The sequence below is a fragment of the Camelus ferus genome, chromosome 11 (genome assembly GCF_009834535.1).
Source record: "Camelus ferus isolate YT-003-E chromosome 11, BCGSAC_Cfer_1.0, whole genome shotgun sequence".
NCBI lineage: Eukaryota > Metazoa > Chordata > Mammalia > Artiodactyla > Camelidae > Camelus > Camelus ferus.
In genome coordinates this window covers 37,965,300-37,983,953 of record NC_045706.1, presented here as the reverse complement: position 1 = coordinate 37,983,953, position 18,654 = coordinate 37,965,300, and the positions used below count along the sequence as shown (strand labels likewise).

Sequence of the window (18,654 nt, the reverse complement as noted above, 5' to 3'; positions counted from 1 at the left end):
TTCTCTTCACCTTGTCTGCAAAAATCAGTCTTTTTATTGTCCAAAAGAGAGATCTGAAATCATCTCACTTACATAGTAGTAACTCAGTTTACACTTGTTGGTTTCAATGTAACTTAAGAATTGCCTTAATTTTTGCTGCTTACCATAGGAATGAGACTGTTTTTTTTCAAGGCTGTAAATGTCTGAAGAATGAGGAAAGTTTGGGCCCTTAAAAGTAGACAAAAAGTGGTTTTCATAACTGGAAATTTCCCTAAAAGTAGTGAGTTTGAGGACTTTTTATAGATTCTAACTCATCAGGCATGTACACGAAGAGAAAAAGTAGTTTATTTGGAGAATGGCCAAATTGTTTTGCCTTTCCTAAATTCGTTGATGGCTCATGTATTTCAAAGTACGATCACACTCTAGTGAGATTAGAAATGTATTTAAATGCCTGCATCTCTTTTAGGTAATTAAATGTCTAACAATCCAAGGTATAGATGTGGAATATTATCTTTTGAGTCAAGCCTGCACTTTCTTGTAGGAGATTTTGTATGTTGTGGGGCAGTGGTGATTATGTATGCATTCCTATATTAGGTTTCAAGGACCATATATATTCCACCACTTGACAGGAATATTACCACCCAGTTTTAAAAAAAATCAGAATCCTTCTGAAACTGAGGAGTGCATTGCAGATACAATTCCAATGATAATACAAGCAAATAAGAATTACTTTTGTCTGAAGCACTCCTGTAATTTCTTAAGCCTCCATTTACTTTGCATCATACTGACCCGACACAGGAGACCTGTAACACCAATCTACGCAAAAATAATAAAAAAGGAGCTTCTTAAGAGTTTTTTATTCGTACTTCTCTAAATACATTTTAATTTTGAATTGCCTATTCATGCTACCAGTAAGAAGAGAAAAGTACTAAATTTCCTTAAAATGAATTATGAAGAAAATATAGTTCCAAATAAGTCATATAAGGAATGAATGACTCTCCCTTGTAGTTTGAATTAATTTACATTAATGAAAACCAGCAGGCCTGGAGAAAGGTTGTCTACCTAAGGAGACTATAATTGACATTGGTTAGTTCATAAGCCACTGTGTATCTGGGAATTACAAAGAGACTTTAAAACATTTATTTTTCAAAGACAGGCACAGATATGTCTGGATTGACAAAAAGTACATTCTAATGAATCAGAATAATAAAACTCTTAAGAGATTCTCATCAGGTAGATCCTGAAACTTTATGTGGTAGCTACACTAGGTTTTGTAAACTTACATCTCTTTTTTTATAGTGCCTCATTTTGTTTGTTCCCAGGATTTTTTTTTTTCCTAGATAGTCATGACCTCTTATGATCCCAGTAATCCATGAAAAGACAAAGTCAACGAATTTCATAGTAGTTTGAAGGACTTTATTACCACCTGAAGCCAATAGACTCTGAGCTATGCTACAGCCAATGTCAAAGATTTCCAATCCAGAGTATATAAAGAACTTTAACCAATTGATGAGTGAAGACAAAGCAAAACGAAAAGCCCAAGATGAAAAGCTAGGGATAAGACTGGAATAGACACTGCATAAAGACACAAAAACTGGCAAAGAATATACAAAGAGACTTTAAACTTAACTAACAATTAAGGAATAACAAAAGTAACCACAAGAAATCACCAAATACTCATCAGGATAGCTAAAATAAAAAAAGACAGACAAAACCAAATTCCCAAACAGCTAAAGTTCCCAGATATTACTGATAGGATATAAATTAGTACAACATTTTGAAAAATACTTTGACATCATCTACTAAGTGTGAGTATGTTTATATCCCCTGATTCAGTTTCTACTCCTAAGTTTTTATCCAACAGAAATGCATGCATATACTCATAAAAGATAGGTACAAAAAAATCCAGTGCAATACCAAAAAGCTGAAAACCACCTCAATGTCCAGCAACTGTATATACATTCATATATGTGAGTAAATGAATTCAGACCAAAAAATACAAAATTCCTTAAGACTGTTTAAAGTTCAAAAACAGGAAAAGGATATCTAGTAAGAATAGTTATTCTTGTGGGGAGACTGATAATGCTCTGTTTCTTGATCTAGATGCTGGTTACAGATAGAGATATAATTTGGAAAATACAAGTAAAAATGTTAATGCTTTAAAAGTTCTGAATTCATAAAAACAAAAAGAAGGTTATTCAATTTTCTGGTAATTTCAAGCTGTTTTTCTTGGAAGATATAACAAAAATAATTCTGACCAAGGGGGAGGGGGTCCATATTTTTATTGTTAGTCCTCTGTGTCGTTAATATTAAGGAAGTATGTATATTTAAGTCTTAGTGAAACAATGCCACATAGTCTTCTTATGGTTTCTAGCAGGAAAGCATGTTGTGGGAAGATGCAACACTATGTTATCGGTGGCAGTGACCAAAGGTGCTGGTAATCAAGGATGCTAGTTTGGATCTGGAAGATGAAATTGGTTTAGGGAATGCAAATTGATATGAACAAGTGCATGAGATTACGTGGTTCCTGGTTTCAGAATTCAGAATTGAGAGCCAGAGAGATGAGATTTGGACCTGAAAATTGTGTCATCATATCCACAAGTCAGAAAGAGTCTGCTAAATCCTTGAAGACACATGAGCACAGGCAAAGTCCTGGCTGCTGTGTTATGATCTAAGGCACTGACCAGGAATTCTAGCTGAGTAGGAAGAGTAAGTGAAAGGGAACAGAGTGAAGTCTTAGAAGAACCAGGTGGAAGAAGGATTTAGGCACTCAGCAGGGGAAATGCTTCACAGGAAAAGCAAGGTGTGCCTTCCAGACCTTGAAAGCCTGGGGGTGAGCTCAGAGCCACTCACTGCAGGGTTAGGTAACTCTGACTAGGGGAAGGCCAGGTGATACTGAGACAATCACTTTTGAAGGAGGGGCTTTTTGTGGGCTTACTATTCTGGGTTAGAGCTAACATTAGAGTGTGGAATGAGACTGAGACCAAAGGTGCAAAAAAAGTGGGGAGTGGGAGGCACACCTGTAGCAGAAAATGAATAGATTCGGAATTCCTCTACTCCTGTCCTGGTGAGAATTACTCAGGGAACTAGGGAACTTTTCATTTAAGTCGATATTGATTAAAGGTTAATCAAATACTAAATCCCAAGATCATCAAAGATCAGGTTAATAAATACAAAGCATAAAGGTCATAAAAATAAAATTTTAATATTTAAATTTCTATCTTTTTCAAGTGCATAATGAAGCCAGCAAACCTAGATGTTTATCCTTTAAAAATGCATACTACTTTGCTGTGTAACATTTCTGTAAGCTTCAGCTCAACAAACGATGACAATACTATCTAGTGAATTTCTTGTGGCTATAAGTGAAAAAATACATATAAAACATTGGACACAGTGCCTGGCTCCTGGAAATCTCTCAATAAATGTTCACAGTCATTATTAGTTATTTTATCTGAGTAGTTCTTTTTCCCTATAAAATAATGGTAATCTCATACTCCAGATATTCTTAATTCAGTATGCACAGTGCATATAAGTTATTAGAAACACAATTCTGTTGAATGCGTCAGTATTTTATCATCACTCTTGAAGCCACACAGTGGGACTCTCTTTCTGGGACTCCCCTTTAGCATCAGTATAGAATACTCATTTTCTTCTTATCTTAATGGTTGAATAAGGAATAATTATAGAAGCTGAAAGTTAATATAAGAACAATTTCCTCCATTATGTAATGACTAGGTAAATGCTCTCTTTGAAATACACTTTAGTTTACTATGTTCATTATAATATTATCCCATAGAGAAGTAATCAATATAATGTTTTTAACTTGCATATTTAAATGAGGTGGTCAGTTCTTTTATATCAGCAATGGTCAGATTGATATTTATGAAATACATTTATATGTTTTAAATGAGTAGTATTATCTTGACACTGCATATATTTTTGCATATATTTTATTTGTTAATAATTAATGATGGCATGATATCTCCCTTTCAGGAAGCCAGAGCAAATTTAAGGGAAAAAAAAAATCTATACATATATACAGGTGTGAGGTTCTGAAAACAAACCCTAACAGCAAAGCTAAGAGAAATTTCAGGCTTTGGGCAGTACCAGTATCAACTTATGCACAGAACAGTTTTAAAAAGGATATTTTTTAAAAAGGCATATTGAGATTTGGTGGGCCTTATACTATAGCAAACCATAACACTTGATGAAGTTATCTTCTGATAATGAGCATATGTCTAAGAAGTGAAAAAAAAAAACCCTTGGAAGTTCTCTTAAATAAAATAGGAACATAATCAAGAAATCTGTAAAATATCTTAAATAGACTTTTCAAAAAGAAGGTCCTAAAGACATATTAAAAAAAAATAATTCCAGAGACTACAAAAGGCCAGCAATTAAAGAATGTTAAAGACATCGCTTAACCTCCTCCCTTGATAGATAGGGTCAAAAATACCATTTATCAAAGACAAAGTATTAATAGAAAGTTCTAAACAGCAGAAAATTTATCTTTCAAGAATATAAAATGAAGTATCAGTTCAAAAGTAGAAAAATGAAACAGTCCTTTCTCTGACTTTAATGAGTCACAGCAAGACACATAATCTTTTCTCGCATCTCCTGAGCATATTAACGTTATGTTATGTTAATAATCATCATGAAATTTAGGGATAACTAATGAGAAAAGGAAAAGAACACATGAAAATGTGTAATTGCACCTACATTTATAAGGGCCTGATGAGCACCAAATGCAACTGAAATATTAACAGGTCATTTAACGGAGAAGTGCCACCAGTATAAGACATAAACAACTCTTTCTCACCAGTGTCTGTGTTCTGCTTTGTCCTGAAAGAGAGGCATAGGGATGAAGCTACTAGTCTTAATTTAATTCTCACTGGACCTTGATAGTATCTGCATAGGACTTAAAATGAGAAATATTAAAGGGCCATTTTTGATGCAATCTATCAATTTAGTACAGGTGTCATCTCTCTCTGAAGCAAGGAGCCTGGGCATTATCTTTAGCCACCACAGAGTCCTCTAGTACAATAAGTCTATTGGCAAGTCCTGCATGGGCCTTAGAGTCAAAGATGACAGGTTCTGCTCACCAACTGTGTGATTTGGGTCATTTATCAAGTCCTCTAAGGTTCAGGAATGGTGTCTACAGAATGGCTTTTGTTCTTTCTAACTACCAGAGTTAAGAAAATTAAATGATATTCTATTCATCAAATGCTTAGCTCAGTGCAGGACACCAGTTACACCTTCAGATAATCTCTTCTATTTTCCCAGATCTTCCTTAAATATAATCTTCTATTCATTCTTCTGTAATGCTGACACTCAACCTGTATTTAATTATTGTCAATGCCAATTCTTCATTGACTGAAGAACTACTTAGATTGGAGCAGATTGGCCAAAGGCAATTAGGTTAAACAGAGGTTGGCCAATGCCATTTTTAGCCAGAACAAAATGAACACACAACCAAAAAACTTAGCAATTTTATTAAATATAAATATCATCTAGTAACTATCTTTCAAGCTTTAATTCTGATGTTCTGTGGGGTGGTATTACAATAATCTATAGATTTTATTTCTATTTTTAAATAATTTTATTTGATTATTATAAACTTTTATCCTACTCTTAATATTGTGTTTTATTTGAAATAGAAATATACTCTCTTTAGTTTGAAATAAACAGAATTCTTAATAGATAATTAATGAATACTAGGTTATAAAGCAATAAAGATAGTATAATATTGGTTACAGAAAGTGTGTATGTACATTGTAAATATAAAAGGGCATATTTAAAGATATTAATAATGGCTATAAATTGATACAATTATAGAGTTTTTTTAATATTCCTTTGTTAATTTGCATTTCCTAGTGGTTCTCTAGTAAGCAAGAAGTAATCAAATATTTTATGTATTAGACATGTTATAAGAGACTATTGGCCATTTGTTATTTTTTATCTTTCCAAATAACACAGAGCAAGAATAATTAGATGGAAATGATTTAGGGATTTCTAAAAAGGAAAATAAGGAAGAAAACAAAGACATTTTAATAATTTTGTAAAAATAGATTCATAAATTATTGCAGTCGTATCCATGGTGCTCAAAGAAGAAAAATATTCCAAAAAGCAGCAATTGGAAATACTAACATTTTACTGTACTATCTCAAGATGAAATTATAATATTGGCCACTCTGCTTTATAGTGTATCATTTTGGGGCCAATTCACTTAAGAATTTTATCCAACAAAAGACTATTTTACAGGAATTTTAGTTTAGTTTTGCAGCTGTTTCTTCCTAGCAAACCTGTTAGATGGTGCATATAGACATAAAATACATTATGTTTCAAAGTAGAAAAGTATATATATATATACACACATATATATGTGCCTGTATATGTGTATGTTTACTTGTGTGTGTGTGTGTATATATATATACGTGTAGAGAGACGGAGAGAGAGGGACAGAGAGAAACGGAGAGAGAAAGTGAGTTCCATAACACCACCAATTTAAATGAAGAGCATTGCAGAGAGCAACTGCTTTGTTGAATGTGTTGTTTATATTAAAATGCTTCCATTTATATATATTCAAGGAGACAGATTTTATTGTCCTATGTGTAAATAACACCATTCCGAGTGGTAAGTACAGCCTTCCTTACATTTAGTGTCACTTTAACAATACAAAAGGCTTTTCTTTTAGTAACCATTAGTTTCATTGTAGCACTTTATATTCAATCTATTTTTGAAAGTTCACAATTTATTTTCCAAGGTAAAAGGTTTATAAATTGAATTCTATTTTCCCTTGACACACTCTTTTCCTATAAAGTGACTATAAAGGTTTTTCTTTTTGTAGTAAAGCTGTTGGTTTTTGCTTATTAATTTCTTGCTAGATAGACAATAAAGCATTGTCAGATAGAATGCATAGACTTCAACATTGAGATTTAATTTTCAAATGCTTGGCTATTTGTTTCCCCTGACTTTCTATTAAACTTAGTAATTGAAGGGAAGTAGGCTTCTTATGTATTATTCATTTTCTAAACCTTCTTGCATTAATGAAAGATGCCATTATTTATCTTTTAACATTAACTCTGCTTTAAAATTGTAAAAATATATGTGAGGATGTTTAAATGAAAAGATACTCAATTTTTTTTTAATGGAGCAAGGTGGTCGAAATTCATATAAATGAAGAACATTAAATAATCTAATGATGGGAACAAAAATAAGTTTAAATTATGTATGTTCAAGGGGATTAAACAAAAAAGTTATATATTCTATTTTAAATTTAACTTTTAATTCTTGAAATATATTTTGCTAGTCAATCTGGAAACCAAGTGACAAAAATGTAAAAGATGAGAAAATTAAGAATAATTAAAATTAAAAATAAATATATGATCAAATTTACTTCAAAAATCTTGTGTTCTTAAATAATAAATCAGTTTATCCCCAGTTCAAATAACCTGTACAGTTAAATATACCAAAATAAAAATTATCTTCTCTATTAGAAGCTTTGGGCCCATGGGTTACATCCATGATCACATAATTCTAGAAAATATGTTATTTATCAACTGTGCAGTCTTCATTATATAATATATATAATAGCTATTTGATTTGCATTCTTAAATATTTCTTCAGTTTCTTGATAAACCATTTCTAAAGTGATAAGTTTAATCTCTGGTAAGTATCTTACATAATAGTAACATAAAAACAAAAATATCCTATTTAGATATTTTTGTTTTCTTATCAGTAAAAAATGTGGCATTCATTATAAAGACATCAAAGTATATACTTTCTCAGTGGCAGACTGAATCTTACAACAAACATTTTTCTAACTACATACTACATGCAGGCACTGGCCACTGAGGATTATGAGATACAAAGATGAATTAAAAATAGTCCTGCTCCAAGTGAATATAGAGCCCCATACAAAAGGTAAAAGGTAATAACTGTTTTTCAGTGTACAGTACGTAATAAGAAACAGAAGAGAAAAACTGGATAGCTACAAAGTATTTATGGAAAAGATGGCAATAGTATAGTAGCAACAATAACTAATCTTGATTGCTTACTTTGTTCCAGGCACTACATTTTATACTTCGGTGAATATTCACAGCCACTCCATTCAGCATGTTCTATTTTCCTCATTTTACATTTTACATTTTTAAGCCCTGGAGAGTTACTTGCCCAAGATCATGTAGCTAGTAAGTGGCAGACCCGAGCTCACATCTGTCACTTCTAAAGATAGATCTCTGGTATTCTATTGACATTTAAACCAAAATTTATTTGACCACTTACTGGACATGATACTAGAATAAAAAGCATAAACAGAAACAAATTTTATGAGTAATGAAGACACATAAATATTATAATATGCCAGTGTAAATGCTGTGGTAAAAAATAAATAAAATGTGCTACTGGAAACATGCAGGTGTAAGCAGCACTCCTCAGGGGAGTCAGGACACAAAAGCAGTCATTAAAGGTGGCATTTTAGCATCTTGTTCAGTATTATATACATATTCAGAGTATCTGGATGTGCATGTGCCGTAAGTCTAGTCCAGGAGTGAGCATCACGTGCTCTAGCAGACAGGAGACATTGTAAGATAGAAGAAATGCACATGCAAAGATTGGAATCGTGAGAGAACAGTTGTGAAAGATTGTTTAGAAAAAACAGTAGATGATGTGGTTGGTCTTGGAGAATTATAAATGGAGCAAATGTAAGACAAGGAATTGGAATGTTAAACTGGGATCAGATAAAGAATACTCCATAGATTTGTCTTGATGTTCATCTTTGGGGAGCTATCAGTCATTTTTAAGCTATTGCTCAATTAAAAAATGAGACAAGAGAGCCTGAAATTGGGCAACATCAGCTTGAGAGAAAGTCACTGAAGTGAGCAATATTGCAGAGGAGAGCACAGAGTGCTTGCTGATGGACTAGGAGTATAGAGGCAAGGAGTGAGATGAAACAGTTGAAGAAGCTACTGAGATTTTTAGCTCAGTTCAATTCATAGGTAGTGATGCCCTTACTAGGCAAAGAGAAGACGGAAAGAGGAACGAGTATGGTAGTTGAAAGAGGGATGAAAGGGTAGCAGCTGAGAAGAAACTGAATTTGATTCAGATTGGTTGAATGTAATGTAATTTAAGGAAGAACCAGAAAGTTAGAAATCATGAGTATGTCATTTAATTTCCTTTGAATACTGAAAGATTTAGAATTTGCAACCACAGAATTCTTGCAATAGTACAAATGTCTTAAACATTTTAATAGTAAGTAGGCTTTCAGTAGAAATCCGTAACAATTTATGATTCAAAATCAACTTTAAAAACTTTAGCTTCCTCTCTCAAAGAGCTGAGATTGTATGTTTTCTTTTGTTAGTTTTTCTTTCTTTTCCACATGAATGAAAAGTTAGAACAAATGGTTTCAGAGTTCATTTCAAAGCATCGTTGAGGAATATATGGTCATGTTGTATTAGCAATGATGAGGAAAAGAACAAATTATTTTTGAGGTAATACTTATTTTCCAAAATGTTTTACAAGGAAATGGAAACTAAACTACAAATTTCTTCAATTATCGCATAAATGCAAGACTTGCTTATTTTGAACTCTCATGCCTTCTGTAATACAGCATGTTTCAGTGTATAACTTTAAAAAATAGTAAAATGAATATTTTGCTATTTTTTCAGTTCAGTTTCTTTAATTTTTCAAATAGCTATGACTGCATGATATTTCACACCACTCTTTAAGAGTAAACTTGGACAAATTCTATTATAAAATAATAAAACCTGAAAATTCTGTAATTCTGGGTTGCATGTCCTTATAAAACATTATTAAATTATTGTTTATACATCAAGTTATGTTTTACTCAGTAGAATATCTCCGAATTATATTAGACTTTTACTTTACTACAGTTAAGTAAATGATAAATGGATATATTGAAATTAGAATGATTTCTATTTCTATTGGACTGTGGTCCTTTTTTGTTTTTTGATGTTCTTATGAAAAAATCAAACACTAAGCCTTCTTATTCAAAAATGTTTAAAATGTTTCTTTCCCCTTTTTTTTTGTTTTTGCAGCCTTAGATAGCCTTATAAATAGACCCACCTATCAGACTTTTTCCTTATTTGTATTTTATTGTATGTTGGATATGTCATCTTTAAGGACTCTAAAATGAAAGTTTCTTTGTAGTTTCTAAAAGTACAGAAGCCAAGTTCAAGTAGTTTAAGAAGCCAAAACTGTTTTTGTTGTTGTTGTTGTTGTTGTTGTTGTTGTTGTTGTTGCTGCTGCTGCTGCTGCTTTTGCTCCTTGCAAATTCAGCTTGATATACTGACATTAATAAGTGGTAATGTGAGATTTGAGTATTTTTACCCCGGCATACTAAAATACTTTCACTCTATTTCAGGGAGAGTGAGCCTTCAGTGCTGTTCAATGTTAAAACGGGGTCTAATTGAGAAGCTAAAGTTAGCATTATTGGACTTTAATGGGCTTTGGAAGTTCTTTGGACGTTGCTAATTATTCTGCATCCATAGTATTCATTTAGGCAACAGAGGGGAACAGTTTTTCAGGCTGTGAGAAAATTAATGGAATGGGCTCACCTACTCTCCTATATGATAGAGGCAATTATTTGGTGATTTTCTCTTAATGTTGGGCACCTGTGTGCATTAAAATTTCCAGATGAGGTGTTAGAAATGGGTAAGTGGTTTTCCTGTGTCTTAGCTTTCATTTAAAAAATAATTATAGCAAGTATAATTATAATATTCATTTCTGACTTTCATTTTTAAAAAACAGCACTAGACATAAACTTCCTGATTTTGCTCTCTAAGAGGAACTCACAAAAGTCAGGGCATCAATCTTCCAGGGTCGCCTCTTCCAGATACTAATGGCTGTGTCAGGAACCCAGTATAAATTTTTTATTATAAAGAAGCTGACGGAATAAGGAAAGTGACATTAATTCTTCAGTAAATTTGATTCACTTACAGTTTTCATGATAAAACAGTTTTAATTTTTAGGCATTAGTTTAGCCAAACTCGTTAGATGTCCTCTTACTACTGTTTAAATAGTCATGCACTAGATTCATAATTTTTTTATAGAGTATTTCTGGGTTTTTTTCCGATTTTTAAGGAAACAAGGTAGGTTATTTCCTAATAGTTTGTTTATTTAAAAAAAAACACATGGCTGTTTTGCACTATTCATACTTAAGTTCACTAATAACATTCTAGGCAAATGATTTCCTTGCACACTGGTTCTTAGCCACACCAAATGCATCAGACCTGACTTCTGCTCTATCACTCAGTTCACTGATACTCTTGTCCCTTTGGCTAATCTGCTAACCACTTCATCGCTGAGCTTTTAATTTCAATTATTATTATTTTTTAATTTCTAGAAGATACTTTTTATTCATGTTCAACCATTCTCATTTTTAGTTATATTTTAAGATCTCTATTATTTACTGAAACATATTGAACATGACCCTTTTGCTTTGTGTCTGCTGATTCAAATATCTAAAGCCTTTGTGGAAATGACTGCTTTTTTATCTCAACAAACTCTTCTTTCATGACATTTTATTTCTTGTTCATTTTGAGAATTATTTTACTCTTAATTTTTCATCTTTCTGGAAGCATATTTGTTAGAATTATCTTTATTCATCTCTAAATTTATTGTTTAAAAGCTCTAAACTGTATCCTGTTGTCATTTGAGATATTTTAGTTCATTATTTTATTTTTTCCCCCTTAGGAAGTAGGTTAGACCAAAAAAAAAAAAAAAAATCACAGGCTAGGCTTATTACACAAGACAACGGTGAGGTAAACACCCAATCCTATCCTTAAACCAATATGGATCACAGTCCAGAGCTGAATCCATCTAACATGCCAGTCAAAACACTTGGTTCATCAACTAGACTCTGTTCGTGTCTGTCTTTTGTAGTCACAGTTCAGCAGTTATTATCATTCTAGTAACAATCATTCAACCTGTGGACACAAAGCCCATAAATCTACATAATGATACCTGGAAAATACAACTTTAGGAGGGCTTTATTTTGTTGTTATTGCACAAGAGACATCAGTCTTACAAATGGAAATAAGCCTCTTAATGAAGATTATTGTTTCCTGCTTTTTAAAAGTAACCTGTGTGTTTTTCCTCCTAGGCTACTGATAAAGATACTGGCAACTACAGTGCCATGGCGTACAGACTTATAATTCCACCAATTAAAGAGGGCAAAGAAGGATTTGTAGTGGAAACATACACAGGGCTGATCAAAACAGCCATGCTTTTCCACAACATGAGGAGATCCTATTTCAAGTTTCAAGTCATTGCAACTGACGACTATGGAAAGGGACTAAGTGGCAAAGCAGACGTACTTGTAAGTAGATAAAACTTCAAATGAGGGGGGTTACATGCAGTACTAGCTAGGGGTCATTGATTTCAGCTCATAGAACTTCTCCATTTGTATGAAATAGGTTTTCTAAAACATAAATGGGATGAATTTTCATCCAGGTTGTTAATACTTACAGTTGAGAAATTTAAAAAAATATATAGCTTGATAGTCGTTTGTTTTTCTGACATTTGGGAAATGCATTGTAATGCTTTTATCATAATGTGACAGCAATGTCTACAGCATTGGATTTGTTTGGTCTGCAGATCTCATTTTTTTATGTGAAGTTGGCTAGAGCCACTTAGAATTTTAAAATGTTTCACAGAGTTGTGCTGGAGAAATTAAAGTGTATGAAATTTTTATTACTGTTTAAATTACTTTTAGGCCTTTTATAATTAAGGAAACAAAAGGAAATGTTTTGGAGCAAATTTATGTTCCAGGAGATGTGATTTCCTTGTTTTACCAAAATCCCCATTGATGACATTGATGATCCTTGACTAAGCTGTTTTTGGCTTCAGTCAACAATATCAATTTCTAGTCCGCCTTTTTCTTAGGCTGTACACAAGCTCAGTGGTAGGTTATTCCCAAGGGCAGTCTCATATTGATGTTGTTTAAAAACATTCAGTGCCAAAGCATCTATTGTGTAGAATTGCTTCCAACTTTGGAAGTGTGGATTATGGACTTTCCTCTGATGAAGCTAGTAAAAGTTATAAGTATTGTTAATATTGGAAACATGTATCACATAAAGACAGAATCAAGTATAATTTTTGTTTTGTTGTTTACACCTTATTAAATCTTCCATTTTCACTGTTCTCATTTAGTTATTGGGATAAGATTAATCTTCAAATATATACAGATATCAATGACCAAATATTTTTCTTCTTAGGTAATGGTGTAGCTGATTGTGATGGATATGAAGGCTGGAACATTCTTGTTTATAACAGTAAAGCTGCCATAGAATGAATAAAGGCAAATCTAAGTCAAAAAGCTTTTGACATAGAAGATGTTAAGGTTGACATAGATTTTTGATCAAATTAAGATCTGTAAGCCTTATATAAAATAACGTTATCATTTATCTTAATATTATTTAAGATAGGCACATTGTCGTGATTCAGGACTAAACAATAAGGTCACTACACTATGATTAAAACAGTATAATAACATAAAAAATATAACTATTAGATTATATGTGTAATATGTACATAAACGATGTGAAGTTTATGGGTTTCTTTTTTAAAAGCATTTTATTTTTTAATGTTATTGTATTATTTAATCATTTTATTTTGGTGGTAGGGAAGAGGTATTTAGGTTTATTTATTTTTAGAGGAGATACTGGGCATTGAACTCAGGACCTCATGCATGCTAAGCATGTGCTCTACCACTTGAGTTATACCCTCCCATTATGGGTTTCTTATTTGGATTCTACAAACTGTTGTGTGGAAAATAGAAGTATACCTTTAAAATTATACAAAATAAACTTAGAAGGAAAGATTCAATTCAAAGTAATCATAATGTGATATATTTATAAATCAAAATATATATACAAGGAAATCTTCCTAGGAAAATGCTAATTGTGATAAATTCTGAAATCGTTTCATTAAGAGAAGGGAGATATGGAGAGAAATAAGACTTATGCAGGGGGGTAGAGTATAGCTCAGTGATAGAGTGCATGCCCAGCATGCATGAGGTCCTGGGTTCAATCCACAGTACCTACATTAAAAAAATTAATAAATAAACCTTATCACCCCACCAAAAAAGAAAAAAATTTAAAAATTAAAAAAAAAGGACTTATGCAGAGGAAACATGTGCCAGAACCAAGAAGGAAGGGAAATCATGACAGTTCTGAATAACTTACAGAACTTTACTCAGCTTGGAAGAGCAAGGGAGGGAAAGTGAAGGAGAGACAGGGCTGGAGATGGAAGTAGGTGGTCCATATAAAAGGTGTAGGCCATATTAAAAATACTGGAACTTTCTCCTAAATGTAATGGGAAATCATTGAAAAATGTTTAATATGAGTGAAGATACGATTTTTAATTTAGATAAAACCTTCTTTCTTAATGAAAATCTGGTTTTCCCCTGAGGATGCTACTTCTACTGCTGCCTTTTCGTTTCTGGCTTTTTTTTTTTTTTTTTTTCCTTCATTTGTCACAGTCTTCACATTACCCACTGGCAGAGTAGGGTCCTTAGTGTACAACCTTGCTGCTTCCAGACCCTCTATCCTTCCTAAGAATCAGCCTTGATTCTCATCACCTGTCACTGCCTCACTTTATTGCTGTGATCTTCCAAAACTTGGGTCAATGTCCAACATATCTCAATGAATTCAGCTCCTGAGTTACTATTACTTTCTCCAACATTACTCCTGTCTTGAGTTTTGGCAATTTCATTATATGCAGAGATGATTCTCCCAATGTCCTGAAGTCACAATTCCTGAATGAATTCCTGCAATGGCTTTACCCTCCATCCTAATGCAGCTACTTAAAACTGGAGTCATTTTTGCCATTACCACTTCCTCAACTCCTCTGTAACCTCCATTTCAGACCTCCCACTCTTTGACCATCGTACGGAATGGGTTCAGCTAACTCCAGGGCTCTTTTATGGCCTTCAATCTCTTTCCTGTTTAGCCTACTATATTATCATCTCCCTCTACCCTTCATGTTTTTTCTTCCTTGCTTCCAGTTTTATAGTGCATCATCAATTACTATAAGCACTCAGTCACATAAAAATTCAACTTCCTTGCCCTACGTCACACTTACTTGAAAAACAATGATAACTCTAGTTAATTCCAATTTTCTCTTTTCTCCAGACTTATACCCAGGCTGAGTAGTTGCCAAAATATATACAATTATTTAGGTAGTCTTACTTTAAATTAATGACGAAAGCCCCAAGTGAGCTCTTATGTTTTCCAGTAACCACACTGTATTTCCTGGTCTAATCACATTCCTTCTCTCCCAGAAAGACTCCTCTCTCAGTATCTTCCCACATCTCATCCTCACTGTTGCCTAATTAACTGGCATCATATTTTACTGGAAGATAAAATTGAAACATTCAGAAGAATACTTCTAGAGCTCCTGCCAATAAATCCATCTGCCTGCCAGTATTTTCACCCATGTTCTTTGCCTTTTTTCTTGTTTGTTTAGATGAATTCTCTGTGCTTTTATCTGGAACCATTACTTCTGCTTGTACAACAGACCCAGTTCTGCTCACCAGCATTCCTACTTCCCTTCTACATTATTAGTATCACTCTCCCCTCTCTATTCGATTATTCCCATAACTATGCTATTTTTCCTATCTTCGAAAATAATATTAAAAAAACTTCTCAACGTACATCTCCTTCCGACTACCACTCCATTTCTATACTCATCTTTCCCAAAGAATTCATTGTTAGAGCTGACTCTAATTTCTTACCATCTGATCTCAAACCCTCTTGAATCAGAATTCTTCTCCCAACACTCATCCTTAACTGCTTATGTCAACATCATCAACAGCTTTCACTTATTATGTCACTTATGTGCTGATAATTTCAGTCTTCATCTTATTTGAACCATCAGCAACACTTGATTAATTAGTACCTTTACTGGGCTTTCAGGCCACCATTCTCTCTTGTTTGTCTCTTACCTCACCGTTCATTCTTCTCAGCCTCTCTGGCTGTTCTGTTTTTCTCCTCCTGACCTTTGAGTCAATGTTTCTTAGAGCTCAGACATTCGTTCTCTTTTCTATCTGCACTCACTGACAGTCAACTCATTCAGTTCCACAACTTTAAAATATACTAAAAAATCTCAAATTTGTATCTTCAACCCAAAGTCTATTCCTGAACAACAAATCCCTAGGTCCAAGTTTACATGCAACCATTACACTTGAATATCTACTAAAGATTTAATATTTAATGTTTCCTAAACTATTTAATGTTTAAGCTATTTAATTTAAACTATTTAATGTTTCCTAAACTGAATTCCTCTTTCTCATCACATCTCTTCCACCTGTAGTCTTTCCAGTTTCACTTGATGACCAACTTATCTTTGAGTTCCTCAGGCTAAAATTTTCTTGATTCCTTTCTCTGTTAAACAACAGATTTACTTCCTTGGTAAATAATGTTGTGTATATATAAAGGTACTATAACAGGTATGCTCCATATGTGTGTCATCTGCATAGTTTTTATACTTCCATTACAACTCAGTTGAACAGCCATCATAATCCACCTATATTATTGCACAAACTCACTAACTTGCTCACATGCTCCCACTCTTGCCCTGCTAAAGTCTGGCTTAGTGTTCAGAGTGGTATCTTAAAATGTAATTCCGACCCTGTTATCTCTCTGCTCAGCACTTTCTCATATCACACCATTTCTTCAGAGAAATTCTGAAGTCATTAGAGAAGACTGTGAGGCCCTTGGTAATTTGGTCTCATTTTCTACTCTTCTCCCTCTAACTCCTTCAGACCCAGTAATATGGGCCAATTTGCTGTTCCTCAAGTAGCCAGAAATGCTCTCACTTTAGAGATCTTGGTTCTGCCAAGGATGCTCTTTCCCAAAACGTGTTTCCTTATCTCCTCTAAATATTTGCAAGATGTATTTCACGGTGAAGCCTACTCTAAACAAGAACCTAGAAGAAACTCTGTAAATGTTACATGAAAGATGTTTATGGATTCATAAACAGCTGCTAAATTAGCTCATTTTAGCCCCCTCTGTAAGGTTGTATGCATATATCTCTTTATCTACACACACATGAATTCTATAGATAGTTGTCTCATGGAATGAATTATTCTAACTATTCATATCCAAGATTCTTAGTCACAATGAATAAATGATATCTCTGGATTTATAAAATCTAAAAGCTGGGTTTTCTATTTTCCTGAATGTTCTTAAATAACCCAATTAAAAGACAAACAGAAGCACTTTCTTTTATGCTTTTTAAAAACCAAGGAAACAAACACAAAACCGACAACAGTCCAAGTCACTTAGGGTCACTTACGGTTCTATAACTTCATAGTAAACAACTGCTCTGTCATTTGCAGCCTATTCCAACATCTAGTAGAGATTGTGTAGCTAGAAATATTGTTTATTGTTAAATTTATAAATGGGAAACCACTGTGTTTATGCATAGTAGGGAAGAAAAATGTTATTTTTATTGTATAAATTATGGAAATAGTATATTATAGATTATAGAAATGTTAATGAGTAAAAGCCAAATGAATTGTTTTCTCTACTTTCAGGTCTCTGTGGTCAATCAGCTGGATATGCAAGTCATTGTTTCTAACGTGCCCCCTACTCTAGTGGAAAAAAAGATAGAAGATCTCACAGAGTAATGATTTTTGTTTACTTATATATTTATTTTCATATGGTTACAGTTTTTATTAGAGTAGTTCATTTTAAACATTACGGTGTTCAGATTAAAAAAATATTTTAAAACACCTTCTTAAAAATAATTTAGCTTACTCTTCCTGAAATAGGTGGCTTCATTTGAAATATGTGAAGATTCTTAGAGTACCTTCAAATAGTAATGAAAATTAGATGTGAGACGATCTTATTATTCAGAATGCATTGATGGATGGGTCAACATAATCTCAAAATGCTGCATATAAGAAATATATAAGTAATGAAATATGACTTCATTATTTGAGTATATAGCTTGATTTTGTGGCCCTAGGTTATTCAAATAGCTCATTATCTCAGCAGTCCAGCTAGTCCAGGGACTTCTATTTCTCAAAGTGATGTGTCTAGATTGATGAAGCTTATTCTTATAAAAACCAAGATGACTAATTTTAAACAACATATATTTTCATTATTCTAAAATATATGTCATGTCCCTCTGCCTTTTTATTTATTTTTTTAACATTTTTTATTGATTTATAATCATTTTACAATGTTGTGTCAAATTCCAGTGTTCAGCACAATTTTTCAGTTATTCATGGACATATACACACTCATTGTCACATTTTTTTCTCTGTGAGTTATCATAACATTTTGTGTATATTTCCCTGTGCTATACAGTGTAGTCTATTCTACAGTTTTGAAATCCCAGTCTATCCCTTCCCACCCTCCACCCCCCTGGTAACCACAAGTCTGTATTCTCTGTCTGTGAGTCTATTTCTGTCCTTTATTTACGCTTTGTTTTTTTTGTTTGTTTTTGTTTTTGTTTTTTAGATTCCACATATGAGTGATCTCATATGGTATTTTTCTTTCTCTTTCTGGCTTACTTCACTTAGAATGACATTCTCCAGGAGCATCCATGTTGCTGCAAATGGCATTATGTTGTTGGTTTTTATGGCTGAGTAGTATTCCATTGTATAAATATACCACCTCTTCTTTATCCAGTCACCTGTTGATGGACATT

At 33.1% G+C, this 18,654-nt stretch overlaps 1 protein-coding gene across 1 annotated transcript in view; it reads left to right on the top strand.

Annotated features, from left to right (window-relative positions):
- Nucleotides 1-18,654, top strand: part of PCDH15 (protocadherin related 15) — a 1,335,438-nt gene that overhangs the window by 1,265,706 nt on the left and 51,078 nt on the right. Inside the window, exons 32-33 of the mRNA XM_032491427.1 lie at nucleotides 12,098-12,313; nucleotides 17,534-17,622. Of these exons, the coding sequence (XP_032347318.1) occupies nucleotides 12,098-12,313; nucleotides 17,534-17,622 (305 nt within the window). The remainder of the gene's footprint in view (nucleotides 1-12,097; nucleotides 12,314-17,533; nucleotides 17,623-18,654) is intronic.